Here is a 17,351-nt window from a genome sequence, read left to right on the forward strand (position 1 = left end):
CATGCTCCGCAACAAGAGAAGCCACCACAATGAGAAACCCACACACCGCAATGAAGAGCAGCCCCTCCACTAGCCGCAACTAGAGAAAGCCCACACACAGCAACGAAGACCCAACGCAACCAAAAATAAATAAATAAATTAAAATTTAAAAAAGAAAGAGGTTTTACTCCTTAAAGGGCACCCGATTACTAAACGGTGGGACTGAGATTCGAATTTAGGTGTAATTCTTATAACACTACACCCTGTGCAATACAAGTGTCCCCCCTCTTTTATAGTACCAGTGTACCCCCAAATCCGACAGTCTCTATTTGGTAGAAGAGCCTTTCCTTAAACACCTGTAGAGCTCATGCTATAGCCTATGTATCCAGCACATCCATAAAAGTGTACTGAGACTACTATAAAGGCAATGGGGAAAGATAAAAGAAAAAGAAACTGTCCATTACTTCAAAAGATATGTAAATGGATTAAAAAAAGCATATACTCAACCCAAAACAATCTTTATAAACGTACAGAATAATGGCAATTATTAGTTATTAAATGTTGTGAACTGAAGAGACTCAATAAAGAAGAGGTGGATAGAATAAACACAAGAAAATTAAAATAGACACCCCCTAAAAGAGAAGTTTAGATTAAGGAAGAATGCTTCACTGTCTCTCTCTCAAAGGAAATCTAAATAGATCTTAGTAATACTAAAGTGTGAGGCATTAAGGAGACTATTACGGAGTCAATCAAGATTCAAATGAGAGCCCTAGTGCAGGGCAAGACAGCAATGCGCTAGCTCAGAAGTTGACTGTAGTGGAAGGCGAAGAGAGACCTGGAAGAGAAGAGTCTGAGCATTAAAATCAGCTGGCGGGAACAGAACCAGACTAGTGGATGAGGCAGCAGTCGGTAAAGGGAACGAGAAGAAAAACAGGCGTCCAGGCACCTGGCACCTTACAAGCCCAAATCACGACGCTTTCTCCTGGCCTCTTCGGCCCTCCTAAGGGCCGAGTTCCCCGCAGAAGGTGCGGAACCCCGAGCCGTTGGGGGCGGGGGCACGAACCTCGGCGGACAAGGAGCTGAGCTGAGAGTTCCGCGTTTCCAGGCTGAAACAGGCCTTCTAGAAACCAGGCTGCAGCCCGAAAGTTCCAGGCGGGCACTGTCACCACCGTCTCGGCGTTCTTTCCCAAACCTGCCCGCCCCCTCCCCTTGGTAAACTTTTCCCGGGAACTTACCCGCCATTTCCGAGCTGCGAGCACCCGCGGCCGAGGAAGGACGAATCAACCCGCGCGCTCCCTAGCCGGAAGTGAGCACACTTTCTGACGCATTTCCCCCGCCCACCCCTGGCCTGGTGCTGGCCAATGAGAGGAGGGGGTTCGAGGCGCGGGGTGGTGGAAGCGCCTCGAGAGGCGGGGCTAACACGGCAGGGAAGGCTCGGACGGTTGCCTAGCCACGGCCAGCGCAGTCAGCCTCTTTGAGGCTTGAATTGGAGGAGGAGGCCGCAAAGGGATATTCTCTGTTGAGATGCTCGCTGGCTCGAGGAGAGTTTCTTTGGGGGTGATTTGCATAATATACATACCTCTGGCAGTTTTCTGTTCCCCCTTAACGATGTTTTGGAGACTGTTAGAAAAACTTTTCCCTTGGCCTGGACAGTAGATCCAAACACCTGAGCCCTAGTTTTACAGGTAAAATATAGGGATTGAGTTCTAGTTGCCAGAGAAATTTTCCCATATTTATTTGTTTCTATTTTTGCGGTAAATAGTTGTTTAACATCGTTTTTCTTTTATGTTTTTTTAACAGTATGTATACGGTGTGATATCTTAGGCACTCGGGTTTCGCATTTTAAGGTTATGAGGCAACAATTTAGTGTAAGGAAATTGCTACCTAGTAATAATTTAGGTGACCAGAACTGTTCTGGTTCTACATCTCTCAAGTCCTCGTGGCGTAACCACATCACAGGATGCTACCTGATTTGGGCCATAGGGCTTGTTAGTGTTTAGTAGCTGCTGAAACTGTCCCAGAGGATAAGCCACTGTTTAGGTATCCACAAATACACCCATGATGTCTGTACACTAGAATGCCTTGTCTCAACAAATGTTGGTTAATAGGTTTTACAATGATGATACGAGAGCTAAAATGGACCCTTGAGATGATAATCTAGAACTAACACACTTCCTCGTTTTAGAGATGCGGAAGCTAAAGCCCAGAAAAGAGAAATTACCCAAATTCACACTCAGTGTACAGCCTACACAAGAGCCCAGTTCTCCAGATACTCAGCTCAGTATTTGACTACATGGAGATGGCCCTCCTGAAGATAAAGATCAGAAAAGGTACTGAGAATGCTCAGATCCTTTTTCTTTAAGCTTTATTGAAACATAAGAAATTACGATCATAATGTTAAGAAGAAAACTGAAATCGTTGTCACTAATGACATTATAGATCAAAAACGGAAAACAATCTTTTTATATAATTGTTCTTTCAAAATGGCAAGATTCAGCATTTCTTTCCAAAACCACCTTACCTGTAGATTGGCCAATAGCTGACCGGCAATTATGATCCTTAAAATAAGAAATCAAGAGGAATTTGTCCTAACTGCCGCAAATCTGAAACAGATTTTATGACTTTATGTGACTTTACGGTTGGTTGTAGGGAATATGTTGAAACATATATGATAATATGAATAAGAAATAAGATGAATATGAATAAGAAATACGATGAAACCTATATATGACTAATATTTCATATGATCTGCTTGCAGAATTGAGGTTACAGTTTTAAATTGACCTTGTCTTAGAACCCTTCACACATATTTATTAAAAATGTCACAGAATACATGTTTAGCTAGTTTATCTAAAACCTAAATGAATGACTTCTTTCAGAAAGGTAAAAATAAAATTACCAAAAAGGAAAAAATATTTTTGTAGGGTTTTCCCACTCTTTTCAATTTATATTTTACCTTATTCTAAAGGGGATTTAGGAAGTGAATGTTACCACCATAGAATACAATTTCTACACAAGGAATCTGCTGTCCTCATGTATAGGAAGGAGGCAGCATAGTGGTGTGGAAAATTCAGTGCCCTACTAGTCTCAGTTCTACTACTTCGTGATTGTGTGACCTTGTTTCATCTATTAAGTGGAGATAAAAACCTTCCCAGTCATTACATTGAGTTGTTGTGAAAATCAAATGGAAAAATTTAGGAGAGAGCTTTGTAAATTGTAAAATTCTATATTAATATGAGGTGGTATTAGTATGATACCATTCATTCTAGAATAGGAAATTTGGAAAAGGCATTTTTCTCCATAGAAAAAGGCCATATTACACTGTTAGGAATGAACTAGCAACCTTATGTTTGGTACAGGTTCAACTGCATATGGACTAGTAAATTTTGCCATCATGTCTTGAAACCTCCGGAAGGGATTTTTTTTTTTTTAAAAAAACATGGTATTAAAAAGATGGTTATCAGAAAGTGGATGTAGGAAATTTGAGATCCAAAAGAAAAATGCAGGTACTTGATGTGTCTTTAATTCAAAATACATACGTCTCTACAGACAAATAAGAATAGCTAGTTAACTCATTTGTTTAGCTCATAGTGCAAATGGTGGGGGTGTAGTGTATGAGTTTCAGTTCCCAGAACAATTATCCAGAATCCCCTATCCAGCTAGATGACTTTCATATAGGATAAAAGAAAGAAAATAAAAATAGGCCAGCTCATATTGAAAACTACTGTTAGAGGAAGGTATGTATATTATTAAGATGCACAGCACCAACAGTTTGCAAATTCCATATTTCAATTCTCATACACTACCCATAGGTGTGTAAACTAGTACTTTTTGAGAAGCAATTTAGCAATTTAAAAAATTTAACATGTTTCTATTTGTACATCCTTTGAGGTAGTAGTTCCACTTAGAAGTATTTGTCCTACAAAACTATTTGCACAAGAGTGCAAAGATAAATGATCAAAGATGTTCAAGGCAGCATTAATTTTACTGGCACATTGGAAATAGCCTAAACATTCATCAAAATGGGCTGGCTAATATGTACTGACTTGGGAAAATACTATATAATAGGTTAAAAAATAAGTTAACATTATAATGTTATTTTACTTGTATAAAAAAAGTGTATTTTGATATAAACATAGAAAACATTCGGAAGCATAACCAGCTAGTTTAACTGTGGCTCCTTCTAGGAGAGGGAATTTGGAGATGGGGATTAATCAGGGATTTAAAAAAAAATGCTGTTTGCTTCTTTTAATGAGGATGTATTGGTTTCTTTCATAACTAGAAACTTATCAATCTTTTGGAAGTTTTTAGACATGGTGGCTAACTCTACACTCTACATTCTATAAATTGTGATACATAGAATTAAAGAGAAGCAGCTTAACTGGTACAAGGAACAGTTAATTGAAAATTAATATTTCTAGTTTTGCATTCTGTCATTATTTACAAGCAAAGACTGGTCAAAATGAGGGAAGAGGACTATAATTGCTTATCCTTATTTACAAAATGACCACCCAGTGATGCCCGCTTTACTTTTTGAAACTATAGTTTGTAAAAATGGCTTTAATTATGTATGTCTACTTAGGGTGACTAACACAATAATGCCTATGATATTTCACATTTCATAGTTAAAAATTACTTCAAATATTAATTCTTTTTTCCATTCTAGCCAACAGAAAAATGACCATTGTTCCTCTGTTTTAAACTTTTTTTTGCTGTTGTTTTGTGTTGTTTTTCAATGTAGAAGAGCTTCAGGATAGGAGGAGGGTGAAGAAAACTTTATCAAAGCTACTTTGATATTAAATAAATAAGACTAAAACGTGGTGAAAATTATGACTAGAAATATTTTAAACTGATATATTGTTTCAGTCATTCTGTCTTTCTTTTTTTTGATTGTAGTAAAAAAATACATAACATAAAATTGACCATCTTAATCATTTTTTTAAAAAAATTTATTTATTTATCTTTAATTTTGGCTGTGTTGGGTCTTCGTTGCTGAGTGCAGGTTTTCTCTAGTTACAGCGAGTAGGGGCTACTCTTCTTTGCGGAGCACGGGCTCTAGGTGTGTGGGCTTTTTTAGTTGTGGCATGTGGGCTCAGTAGCTGTGGCCCGTGGGCTGTAGAGCGCAGGCTCCATAGCTGTGGCACCCGGGCTTAGTTGCTCTGCAGCATGTGGGATCTTCCCGGACCAGGGCTCGAACCCACATCCCCTGCATTGGCAGGTGGATTCTTAACCACTGTGCCACCAGGGAAGTCCCATCTTAATCATTTTTAAGCATACAGTTCAGTAGCATTAAGTATATTCACATTGTTGTGAAAGCTGTCGTTCTAATGGGTTGGTTTTCAGGCACCCCCTTGGTAACCTGTTTACCCATATCGCTATGCAGAACAAGACTCTTAACTTCCTATGATCTGGACACACAAAGTGAAGAGCTTTTATGCCTGCTGTACAGTGCTGTTAAGTATTTAGTTCATAAACCTCTCCCTTAAAAGAATTATAAAAAAATAAAATAGCTTTATGGTAGTGTTTCTTCTAAATTTTTTTACAAATCAGAATTTTGAGGGAATATATATAGTTGTTAACAAGCTAAACCAACCAATCACTGTGCAAATTAGTAAAAGAATTCTTTCTGAAAATTTTGCTAGAAGGAATCCAGAATTTAATGATCTAAGAGAAGGAAACTGTCATGCTAACCGGCATCATATAATACAAAGAGAACCTGCTTCATCAGGTAAGAAGGGTGTGTTGGTAGGGTTAGGATGCGTTTAAAGAATAAAAGGTTTACTTTTACATATCTTTATAAAGTTAAATTTTGTTGTATATGAGGCAGTTTATGTTACTATAGATATGGTGTTATTTTTTAATAGATTTTAAGAGCAACTAAGGTACTTTGAATAATACAGAATCAGGAATTTTAGAGCAAAGTGATTTTAGAAATCAGGTAATCTAGTCATTGTCATGTTTATTTGGTATACATATGCATAAAAACTTTTGCTGATATCTTCTCTTCTATATATCAATATATTTCTACTACTGTTAATTCCTATATTAAATATTACTATTATTAACTTTTTTTACTAATTAATTTATTTATTTTTGGCTGCATTGGGTCTTCGTTGCAGTCCTTGTCTGGCAGCCTCTTGACAAAGTTGGTGTAGGGGTCGTCTAGAGTCTCCTTGCTCTCCTCCAGGATGATGTTCTTCTTGTCCTCGCTCAGGCAGAAGAGCACCGCCTTCTTGCGCTTCTTCTCCTCCTCTGGTGTCGACGACTTATGCACCTTCATGTCATTGAACGCTTTGATGGCCCCATCAGACACAGCCACACCAGAGACCATGTTTCTGGAAGAGAAAAGGAGAGAGCAAGGAGAGCCAGAAAAGACAAGAGCTGCTACTGCAGCATTTTTAAGCATGGGTCATGAAATCAATTCAGAATGTTGAAAACAGAATTAGAAAATAAAAAATAGAATAGTACAGAATAGCAAATACCAGAGTATGTTGCATGTAAAAAAGTTCAATATTGCTTCATGAAGTTTTTACTTCAGTGTGTACTGGGGTTGTGATAAAAAATGTATTTTTTACTATTTAGGTCTGGGGCAATAAAGTTTGAAAGCCACCAGTGGAAAAGACAATGTGATTTATCACAATGTGATAAATATGATGGGGAGGTCTATGATGGGTGAAAAAGGGGGCTTAAGGATTGTTTTGTGGAGGAAGAGATTCTTGATCTGTATCTTAAAGGATAGGCCAATTGTAATAAATGTGGAGTAAAATATCTCCAGTAAAGGAAATAGCATAAAAGCTCAAAAATCTTTGTGACTAAAGGAACAAGTATAGTAGTAAGATATAAGTAAGAGGAAGGGGCTGGATCAGGAAGCTTCTATTCTTCGTCAAACTGAGAAGCTTGGATTTTATATTGAAGTCGCTAGAGAGCCACTGAAGGATGGGGAAGTGACAAAATTTAGTATCTGTTTTATATCGAGCAGTTGACAGCACTGTGGAGAATGGATTTGAGGATAGTGACAGGAGGCAGAAAGTGGAGAACTGGAGGCATGGGAAAGCAATTAGGAGGCATAATGAAGGCCATTATAATCAAAAGAAGAGATTTTAAAAAGCCTGAAGAGGATGGAAAACACAGGACTGGGTAGCTATTTGGTTGTGAGGGGTAAGGAAGAGTCTGATACCCAGCTTTCTGGCTTGAGCCACTAAGACAATGGTAATGGTCTTTACTTAGGAAATATAACAGGACTAATGGCTAGTGGTTGAGCAACCAGGTAAGAATAATCAATAAATATTTAAGGGGCTTCTCTGGTGGCGCAGTGGTTGAGAGTCCGCCTGCTGATGCAGGGGACACGGGTTCGTGCCCCGGTCCGGGAAGATCCCACATGCCGCGGAGCGGCTGGGCCCGTGAGCCATGGCCGCTGAGCCTGTGCGTCCGGAGCCTGTGCTCCGCAACGGGAGAGGCCACAACAGTGAGAGGCCCGCGTACCGCAAAATAAATAAATAAATAAATAAATAAATAAACATTTAAGTCGTACTTACATAGTTAATGTCAAGCATTTAGATAAGTGTTAGGGCCGACGGTGTGGATGAAGGAGGAAGGATAGGGTAATAAGATATACCCTGGAAGAAACAGAGAAATCATGAATTCAAGAAGTGGCAAATTATGGTTTCCGTGAAACCTTCTGTATATCACCCAGCTTGAACTGATTTTTTCTTTTTCTAAACCTGTATTGCATAAATTTGCCACACAGTTAAGCATATGCATTGTTAATTAATGGTTTTACCTATGTTTTGTCTTAATACGTTGTAAGATCCTTATGGAGAGGAATAATTATGTTCCCTTCATATGTCCTGCTTATGGATATCAATAATAAGCCAACACTCTGTCTAAGAGATGGAGTAGAACTTCATAGCCATATAGAATTCCATATGATGAAATGTCCTTTCATCCCTTCATGGTGCTCTAGTAAGTTTGAACAAAAGGGGATTTGTCTCATCTACTACTGAGCAGTTTCTTCTCTGTGATCCATGTCCCCTCTTTACCACCCAGTATGCCTTGGGTTATACTCACTTGGCTGCTGTTCCCTACCTAGGACTCTGAGCCTACTGTCTTTGATGAAATGATGTTGCTGCTACTGCCACATGGATCTCAGTGAAGGCGTGATATGAGGAAGGCTACACTTCCCATTACTGCGCCTTAATTTTCCGTCCACACCATCAACACAAAACTAGTTCACATAAAATGCTTTATTGAGGGGCTGGGGATGATTAAAGGAAGTATAATTGCTGACTATTTTATTACCCATCCTCATCCTGAACTGTCCAGGTAAGCCCATCCATCCATCCAGGCTGATGGAAGAACAGGATAAGCAATGTTTTCTGGGGCTTCTTTCCAAGTAGTAAAAGGGAGAGATAATAAAGGCAAGACCATGTACATCTGGTACTCCATGATTTCTTCCCATGCTGACTTGACCAGAATCACAGAAGAAGCAGCAGGTCAGCATTACCCAGAAGCTTCCTCAAAAACACAAAATATAGTTAACCCCCCCTTTCTTTTGGTATTTTGGCCACACCACGCAGCATGTAGGATGGTTGCCCAAACCCAGGCCTCCACAGTGAAAGTGCTGAATCCTAACCACTAGGCCACCAGGGGACCCCCTAGTTAACCGTTTTTATACATAAGTTTATTCTTATCCATTGTTACATCTTTTGAAGTACAAAGACCTTATACCATGGTGAAGACCTCATAATTATTTATTTCATTTTTATGTAGTTTTTTCTTATATTTTCATTACCTTAAGGTGCTAGATATACTATTGTCAGGGCTACTGGGAATGGAAAGTGCAGAATACTACTTTGACTGAGACCTTTTAACAGTTCTTAGTTAAGTTCCTTCTGTGTTCTCAGCTTCTGACCTTTTCCAATCAAAAGAATGCCAATCATTCCACAATTCTGCCCACTTTTCCTCCTTGATTTGTCTCTTTCCACAAGGTCTAACTGTCCTCAAGTTTTAGCTCTTTCATGTTGTTTCTCCAGAACTTTCTAACTTAAATTTCCTGATTATTCTTCTGGTCAGTACAATTTTATGCTGATCAATACTACATTGCATTACATTATTCCTTTATAGCAATTCTTCAGAAGGAGTTTCTTCCTGGGCATACCCTGGTTCCTAGCTTCCTTGTCTTGAGATTTGTGGCCCTCTCTTCCTTAAGGAGTCCTTTTTTTAGGTCTCCCACTACAAACCTGCCCTCCCTTTTTTTGAAACTCCCTTCTCACTGGGGTTGATTTCACCCTAGGATGAGTTCTCCTTCCCCCAACAGGGCAGTCCAAGGACACAATGACCCGTTGCAGGATATTTCCCACCAAAGTCTTGAGTTTCTCAGCCTAGATTTACACTCTAGGTGCATTTCAACAGGAGAGTTCCAGGTCAGGCTTCAGATTCCAAGTCTGGTACTTTCCAAGGTTTCTGTCAGTATGTTGTGCAAATATACCTCCACATTCTTCCTCTAATTTTCCTGTGGGTAACTTAGACCAAACAGACACATAGACACAAACACACACAACTCCCAAGGACATATAATTACTGTCTGAATCCATGTTAAGGAAAACATTTTTCTTCCTCAGTGCAATATAGTCTTCATAGATTTCGCTGCCCATACTAGAGATATACTATTTGTCAAACAGTTTCAGTTTCTTTTCCCTACCCTGCAACAATGCACAGAGACCTGTCAGTGTTTAAGAAACAAGGTCCATTACAATTTCTAGCCAAATAACAGAATTACATAACTGGATAGCCATCTTCAGTATCAAAAGACCCAGCACGATTTTCCCCCGCATTTTATTATGAGAATTTTCAAAAGTATACAAAAGTTAAAAGAATTTTAACAGTGAATTCCTAAATACCACCCCCACCCCAGGTTAGGTATAACATATCTATCTATCTATCTATCTATCTATCTATCTATCTATCTATCCATCCATCCATCCATTGTCTTATTTCTTTTATGGAATTCAAAGTAAATTTAATATACCAGTACTCTTCTCCTTAAATACTTCATGTCATTACATACCTAGTTCAATATTTATTTACAGATTTTTTTTCTTTTGAGGAAAAATTGACACACAATGAAATGTATAAACCTTAAGTGTACATTCCCTAAATTTTGGAAAATACATACACCTGTAACCGAAGCCCCTAGCAAGACATAGACGATTACTATTACTCCAGATAGTTCCCTCATGCCTCTTTCCAGTCAGTTCCTCTCCCTAAGCAACCATGGTTCTGCTTTTTCCCACCATAGATTAGTTTTGTTTGTTCTAGAACTTCACATAAATGTAATCACATAGTATATGCTCTTTTGTATATGATTCCATATAAGGCTTCTTTCATTTAGCATGATACTTTTAAGATTCATCCATGTCATTGTGTGTATCAGTAGTTTGCTCTCTTTTACTGCTGAATAGCATTCCATTCTGTGAATATATCATAGTTTGTTTATCCAGTCTCCTATTGATGGACGACTGGGCTTTTCCAGTTTTTGGCTTTTTTTAATTAATTAATTAATTAATTAATTAAAATATTTATTTTGTTGCACCAGGTCTTAATTGTGGTAGGCGGGCTCCTTAGTTGCGGCTCGCTGGCTCCTTAGTTGCAGCACATGGGCTACTTCGTTGCAGCAGGCGGGCTCCTTAGTTGTGGCTCCCAGGCTCCTTAGTTGCGGCACGCGGCTCTGTAGTTGTGGCGTGCGAACTCTTAGTTGCTGCATGCATGTGGGATCTAGTTCCCTGACCAGGGATCGGACCCAGGCCCCCTGCATTGGGAGCTCAGAGTCTTATCCACTGAGCCACCAGGGAAGTCTGAAGTTTTTGGCTTTTATGAATAAAGTGGTTGTGAACATTCTTGACCAAGTCTTTTTATCCACACATATTTTCATTTCTCTTGGGTAAACGCTGAAAGGTAGAACTGCTGATTCATGGTGTAGGTATATGTTTAGTTTTATAAAAACCCGCTCAATCTTATCCCAAAGTGGTTATATTATTTACACTTCCACCACAGTGCACAAGAGCTCTGGTTGCTCCACATCCTTGCCAGAATCTGGTGTTTTCAGTCTTTTTAATTTTAGCCATTCTAGCAGGTATGTAGTACTATCTTTTTACTGTAACTTAATTTGCATTTCCCTGATGACTAATGATATTGTGCAGTTTTTCATGTGCATATTAGCAATTTGTATATCTTCTTTTGTGAAGTGTTTGCGTCTTTTGCCCATTTTTAAACTAGGCTGTTCATTTACCATTGAGTTTTAGGAGTTCTTTATATCCTGGATATCAGTCCTTTGTTTTATATATGTTTGCTAGTTTTTCTCCTAGATGTGGCTTATTTCTTTTCTTTTTCTTTTTTTTGTTTTTGTCCTATTAATTTTCTTAATGCTGTCTTTTGATAAGTAGAAATTTTTGAGTTTAGTGAAATCTAATTTATCAATTTCTTAATTTATGGTTATTGACTTTTATGTTCTCACTAAAACACCTTTATCTAACTCTGAGTCATGAAGATATTCTTTAATGTTTTCTACTAAAAGCTTTATGATTTTAGCTTTTGCATTTAGGTCTATGATTCATCTCAAATTTATTTTAGTATATGTTTTGAGGTAGAGGTTGAAGTTTCTCTATTTTCCCACATGGATATCTAGCTAGTCGTGTCATTTGTTGAAAAGACTCCTTGCCCCATTAGATTGCATTGGCACCTTTGTTAGAAATCAAATGACTTTATAATTTTGGAACTATTTCTGAGCTCTCTATTCTGTTCCATTGATCTATTTATCTATCCTTTTGCCAGCCAGTACAATACAATATTGATTTCTTTAGCTTTATACTAAATCTTGAAGCAAGGTAGTGTAAGTCCTCCAACTTTGTTCTTTTTCAAGTTTGCTTTGGATATTCTGGGGTCTTTGTTTTTCTCCCAGCACAATTTTTAAAAAAATTTATCTATTTTTGGAGGCGTTAGGTCCCCGCTGCTGCACGCGGGCCCTGCCCTGCCACTGCGAGCTGGGGGCCCACCCCCTGCCACGGCGAGCAGGCCCCTCACCGCGGCGGCCCCTCCCGTCGCGGAGCACGGGCTCCCGGCGCGGGGATTGTGGCCCACGGGCACAGCAGCCGTGGCTCGCGGGCTCCAGAGTGCGGGCTCCACGGAATGTGGGATCCTCCCGGACCAGGGCCCGAACCCTCGTCCCCTGCATTGGCAGGTGGACTCCCAACCACTGCGCCACCAGGGAAGCCCACAATTTTTAAAGTGGAAATTTTTTCTTTACTTTGGTTCAGACCCAAAGCATCCTTCCTTACTGACCTCTGAGTGGAAGGGAGGCAAAAACCAGATCCAAGTCAATCCCCAGAGGAGGGGAGGGGTGAGCGGCTGAAGGACTGGGCAGGATGTTTGCTCTTCCAGTTATATACTTTTGATTGGAATGGGAATATGTGACAAACCACAGAGTTTTTACCCAATTATTACCTAAAGCTGCCTTGGCCTTTGGCATATACAAAGGTTTTGGTATCATTCTTTCAGCTTTATTCATTGAAAAAATGAATAGTAGCTGTTGCCGCAATAAAATATTCTCCATACTTTGGGAATCATGCTCTTTATTTTTCTTATATTTCCTATAGCTGCAACAGCAAGTTTAGTACCAACACAAGGCACTTAATAAATGTTTGTTAACTAAAATTTGGGTCATTCCAAATCATAACATTAGAGTGTTAAAAGAAGCATTAAAGCTCACCTAGTTCAATCCTCCATCTGATCATAAGGTTTCCCACTAAATACCAGCTTGTACATGACTAATACAGTAATAGGAAACTCACAGCCTTCAACATCTAGAGCAGCTCATTCCATGAATTCCTTACAAAATCTATTGAAAAGAAAACTGGCTGTTACTGCCTCCACAAGGGAATAAAGAAGAGTGTGGTCCCAAACTAAGATCACTGTTATCTGCATTGCATAATTTATAGGACTTAGAGTCAGACTGTGAGGAAGAGCAGTTTAGGAAGATGCAATTGCAAGAGTACAGCTATTTCATCTGATTTCTGATATGCTACTCTTCCCTCTCCACCAAAATGAGAATTTATTTCAATTAGCGCCAATGTTCCTACAGGGAGTATAATACTTGTACAGTATAGAGAAGTCCTAAAATGTGTCATTTATCTAGTATCTAACTATAAGTGGCTTGGGTTGAAATAATAATTTCTGATTTATTGATTTCCAGGTCAGCCTACCAACTGAAACATAATTTGCTCAGACTTGGACACTTAACTCTTCATACTTCTGCCCAGTCTACCCCTGCCGTTTCCCCATATAGTCTCTTAGCAAGGAAAATGTTGAAAGCACAACTTATAAAGTTTATAGGTTTTGCAATATTTCAATAAAATATAAAGAACCATTTTATACTTCTAGATGTAGGCTCAAACCAATCTACACTTAAAATTTCCAGATGTTCAAATATCTTTGTGTGTATGTGCCATTTATTTCATTATGCTATTTATTTCAAATATGTTAAGTGAGCATCTTGATGTGGGGATGGCATAAATGCCAGCTTATTCCTCATCATAGTGATGGTGTATGTACCCTTAATCTAGGAGGAGCCCCACTCCTGGTTTAATTAGTCAGTGATATCCTAATGCTCTACTACATGTTTGTACACCACCTTGATTTAGTTCTTGCAAGATGGCATCCGTCGTAGCTATGGAATATGGATAGGATATCCATGGATATGGAAATGGGAACAAAAATGTATCCATGTCAGTAAAATAATCAGAGGGAGCTAGAATATAAACAGAAAGAACATGTTATTAAAGATAGAAGGAGGGCCAGGAGTTGTGGCAGAACAGGCTCATTGGAAATTGCCTCTTGTTTTAATAACTACATTTTAGTTTATTAGGGCGCTAGGCATTAGGATAATTCCAACTTTCACCCACAAAGTTAATGCAATGTCAGCTGCCTGGGAGTTGGAGACATATTTCTGTGGATTTGTCTAGTAAGCCCATACTTCGTTTTTGCATCTGGGGGTAATATATTATTTTCATGGGCAAGGACTTCACAAGCAGATTTAAATTTCCAGCTCAGTCAAGCTTCATATTAAATATTTTATGAAACCAACTCTAAAAAGTGACTATTAATGACAGTACGTTTGCAGCTAGTCTCTTAGCCTTTAACTTCCAATTTCACTTTCTGAAATGTCATTCTTTTTAGACTCAGTTATCAAGTTTTCAACTTATAGTTGTGCCAAGGTGTTAAAATTATTTCTTGTTTACAGATATCATTTGCAGTCTAAAGAAAGTTATAAATTTCTATACTGGCATTCTACTTTTAAAAATTATAAAAAGTTTTGAATTGTTTCTACTTCCTTTTCCCAAATATTTTGTGAATCTTATTTGACAGGTTTGTCTTTTGTTATTCCATTAACTAATAAGTTTTCCCTCAACCCTGATCATCTACAATTCAGGAAAAAGTAAGTTGTAGTTTGTTTTAACATCTAACAATACTATTAGCCAATCATCATAACAGAACGACAGATTTCAAAGTTTTTCAGGGCAGAAGCTCTAACTCATAGGCTTTTGTATTCATTTCCATACTTAGTTCATCCCACAGTACACACTTTTAATACCTTTGTTCAATTTATTGTTTGTTATATTTGGATAGATGAAAAACCTAGCAAAATTCACCTTTTTTTTCTTTTGTCTGTGCTGGGTCTTTGTAGCGGTGCGTGGCACATGGGCTACTCTATTTCTGTTGCACAGGCTTCTCTAGTCGTGGCATGTGGGCTCAGTAGTTGCGGCGCACAGGCTTAGTTGCCCTGCAGCATGTGGGATCTTAGTTCCCTGACCAGGGATTGAACCCGCATCTGCTGCGTTGGAAGGCGGATTCTTAATCACTGGACCACCAGGGAAGTCCCAAAATTCACCTTTATTTAGGGTAGCTGAGCTCTCCTAACTTCTCTTTATTTAGGGTAGCTGGCAGCCTTAGTTTTAAATTATTTTATCATCTCCATTGCAACTAGATTGGCATCAGTGAAACTCTAGAGCTTGCTCAAAGATCAGCTATTTTTTATTCAAGAAAATTGTTATTGTGGCCTGGTGCCTGCCTATACCTATGAATTATTGTGGTGGGTTCTGTCTAAATGTAGTGTTGTCTTCCTCTCTACAAGTGGCCAGTCTGTCCCTAAATTTCACTCCAACGGTATGGATTTGGTCAACAACAATGTGTTCCAATAGAAAATAATCCCTTCATTTTAAATAAATGTCTTTCTTTCCCTTAAGTACTTATATTCAAACTAAGGGACTTCGGGCTACAAACAGACATCCTTCCCTTGAAAAGTAGCATAAAATAAACAACTTGAGATTCCTACTTAGAGAAACTTCATAAAATAAGAGAGCAGAGTATCAGGGACATAAGGTGCTGGTAAAACAAAATATGAATTTGTAAATCCTTATGTCCAATTACATTGTTAAAAGAACTTTGAACGGACTGAAGAAAGAGATGTGATGGTGGCAGACAGTTAAAGCAACTGCAGCAGAAAAGCTCACTTTAGGAGTACTAGTAATATATCATTCCTTATCAACAATTTCCATTTGCCAGTCCACTTGCCTCATTTCTACAATATTAACTTGGATACTTAACACAAATATTATGATTAGTGAGACTGGAGAAAAGGGAAGCCTCCTGTGAGATTCAACACTGGAAATGGAAAAGAGGGTGGAGAGGGATTATAGCGCTAAATGAGATAAGCTAAACCTTGGAGTTGTTAGACTTTTTTTTTAAACAGGAAGCTTCCTTGGTTTAAAAACAATCAACCAACAAAAAAAAATACACTTAGGTTTGGGGTTGTGGGGAAGCACTGACCATCTGTAAACTCCTGGACAGTAAGGGCTATATGTTATTAATCTTTGTATTCTTTATAAGCAGGACGGTATCTGGCATATAACAGATGCCCAGCAAACATTTGTTGAATGACTCAATATTTGGCTCAATATAGTCATAATGGCAAAACTCAGTTTGAGAGACATTATTTTGGTTCAAAGTAGAGCTACCCTTTCTTAGACAGGGCTGGAAATGTTTATGTAGAGGCAAGTTGAGCCAGGATTCAGTGCCAGCCCTGTCAAATGGATTTTTTTCCCCCTTGGCATTTGTGCCCCACCTCATGCACAAAGGATTTGGGTGATTAGGAATGTGGAGTCTACTAATAAAGCTTTATAACAGTACACGAAGCACAAGTATATTAAGCGTATTCATCGCATGCCAATTTAAGGACCTATTTCTCAAGTTATGTTTACTTAGGCTTTCCCCAGAGTGAGTGGTTCCCAATCTGTTTTATTGTCAGTATTTCCCTTTAGTTGTCATCAATTCATTTGCTGTTATTCTTTCAAACGGAACATGTTCTTTGATCCTTCGAAATCTTGCTCAATCTAGGCCCCAAGTGTTGCTCTAAGTCTCAGGAGAAAACGACTTTGGCTGAAGTCGGCTCCCAAAGCCACACCCACTAAGAGGCCTTAAGAGACCTGGGGCTTTGCTGGCGGCTGCTCAGCTGCCGGCAATCAAGCGGCACGCCGGAATCCCACGGCTTGGTCCTCCAGTCTCCCCGGCGGGAGGCACGTCCCCCTCCGCCCCGCGGGCCAGCTCTTTCTGGCTGGGACGCCGAGCCCCCTGCCGGCCCCGCCCGCCCCGGGCTCATTTGCATAGAGGCGCGCGCGACGCCGGCGAGCGAGCGGGAGGGAGGGCGGGCGCGGCCGGGAAGGCGGCGCGCGCGTGCCCTGACAGCTCGGCCCTGCTCGCTCACTCGCTCGTCCCCGGCTTCTGAGCACAGCATGGCGGTCAAGGTGACTCTAACTCTCTGCTGCTGTCTTTATTTCATAAGAGACATTCCGGGGACCGTGCCTGCAGTCCCTCACCTCTTCCTATTTACTTCTTTGCCTGATTGTTAGATAGCGTGTCCTGGGGCTCCAGGGAGAGCCGTGCGGGGCTTGGACTGGAGGGAGAGGATGCCCGGCCGGGGGAGGGGAAGGAGGAGGGATTTTGAGTTGGAGGGGCTTGTAAGGACCACAGGTCGGTGAAGGAAGCGTAGTATCCTGCCCTGGGTACATGGAATTGTGAGCCAGGGGTTGGAGGGCATCAGAAAGGGAGTGGGAGGAAGTGGCATATATAGCCGGGGATGCCTAAGGCATCTGTGTACCGCGGTGGGGGAGGGGGTGAGTAATTGAGTATTTTGGGGCCTCTGGAGCAGGGGGCAGTGGTTGGCATTTGAGCTGCAGGTGGCGGGATGGCTAAAGTATTTAGAAACGTTGCAGCGGTTTTCATGATTTTAGGTTGGGTGGAGAAAGAGAGGGGCGTGGAGATAA

At 39.9% G+C, this 17,351-nt stretch overlaps 2 protein-coding genes across 5 annotated transcripts in view; one reads left to right on the forward strand and one right to left on the reverse strand.

Annotated features, from left to right (window-relative positions):
* HAT1 (histone acetyltransferase 1) overlaps nt 1–1,291 on the reverse strand; it is a 51,235-nt gene extending 49,944 nt beyond the window's left edge. Inside the window, exon 1 of one of the 2 annotated variants that reach the window (XM_030851933.2) lies at nt 1,215–1,291. In XM_030851933.2, the coding sequence (XP_030707793.1) occupies nt 1,215–1,221 (7 nt within the window). In that variant the 5' untranslated portion in view covers nt 1,222–1,291. Of the gene's footprint in view, nt 1–1,042; nt 1,063–1,214 lie in introns of those variants that run through there. The other variant, XM_030851939.2, reaches the window with a different exon arrangement.
* Nucleotides 1–17,351, forward strand: part of SLC25A12 (solute carrier family 25 member 12) — a 173,451-nt gene that overhangs the window by 66,192 nt on the left and 89,908 nt on the right. The window contains exon 2 of one of the 3 annotated variants that reach the window (XM_060302248.2): nt 2,165–2,309. The exons of 1 other annotated variant lie outside the window; for it this stretch is intronic. Coding sequence is in view for 1 of the 2 variants with exons in the window: in XM_030851955.3 (XP_030707815.1) it covers nt 16,821–16,832 (12 nt within the window). In the remaining variant the exon portion in view is untranslated. Of the gene's footprint in view, nt 1–2,164; nt 2,310–16,726; nt 16,833–17,351 lie in introns of those variants that run through there. One more of the 3 variants, XM_030851955.3, reaches the window with a different exon arrangement.

This window comes from Globicephala melas, chromosome 7 (genome assembly GCF_963455315.2).
Source record: "Globicephala melas chromosome 7, mGloMel1.2, whole genome shotgun sequence".
Taxonomy (NCBI): domain Eukaryota; kingdom Metazoa; phylum Chordata; class Mammalia; order Artiodactyla; family Delphinidae; genus Globicephala; species Globicephala melas.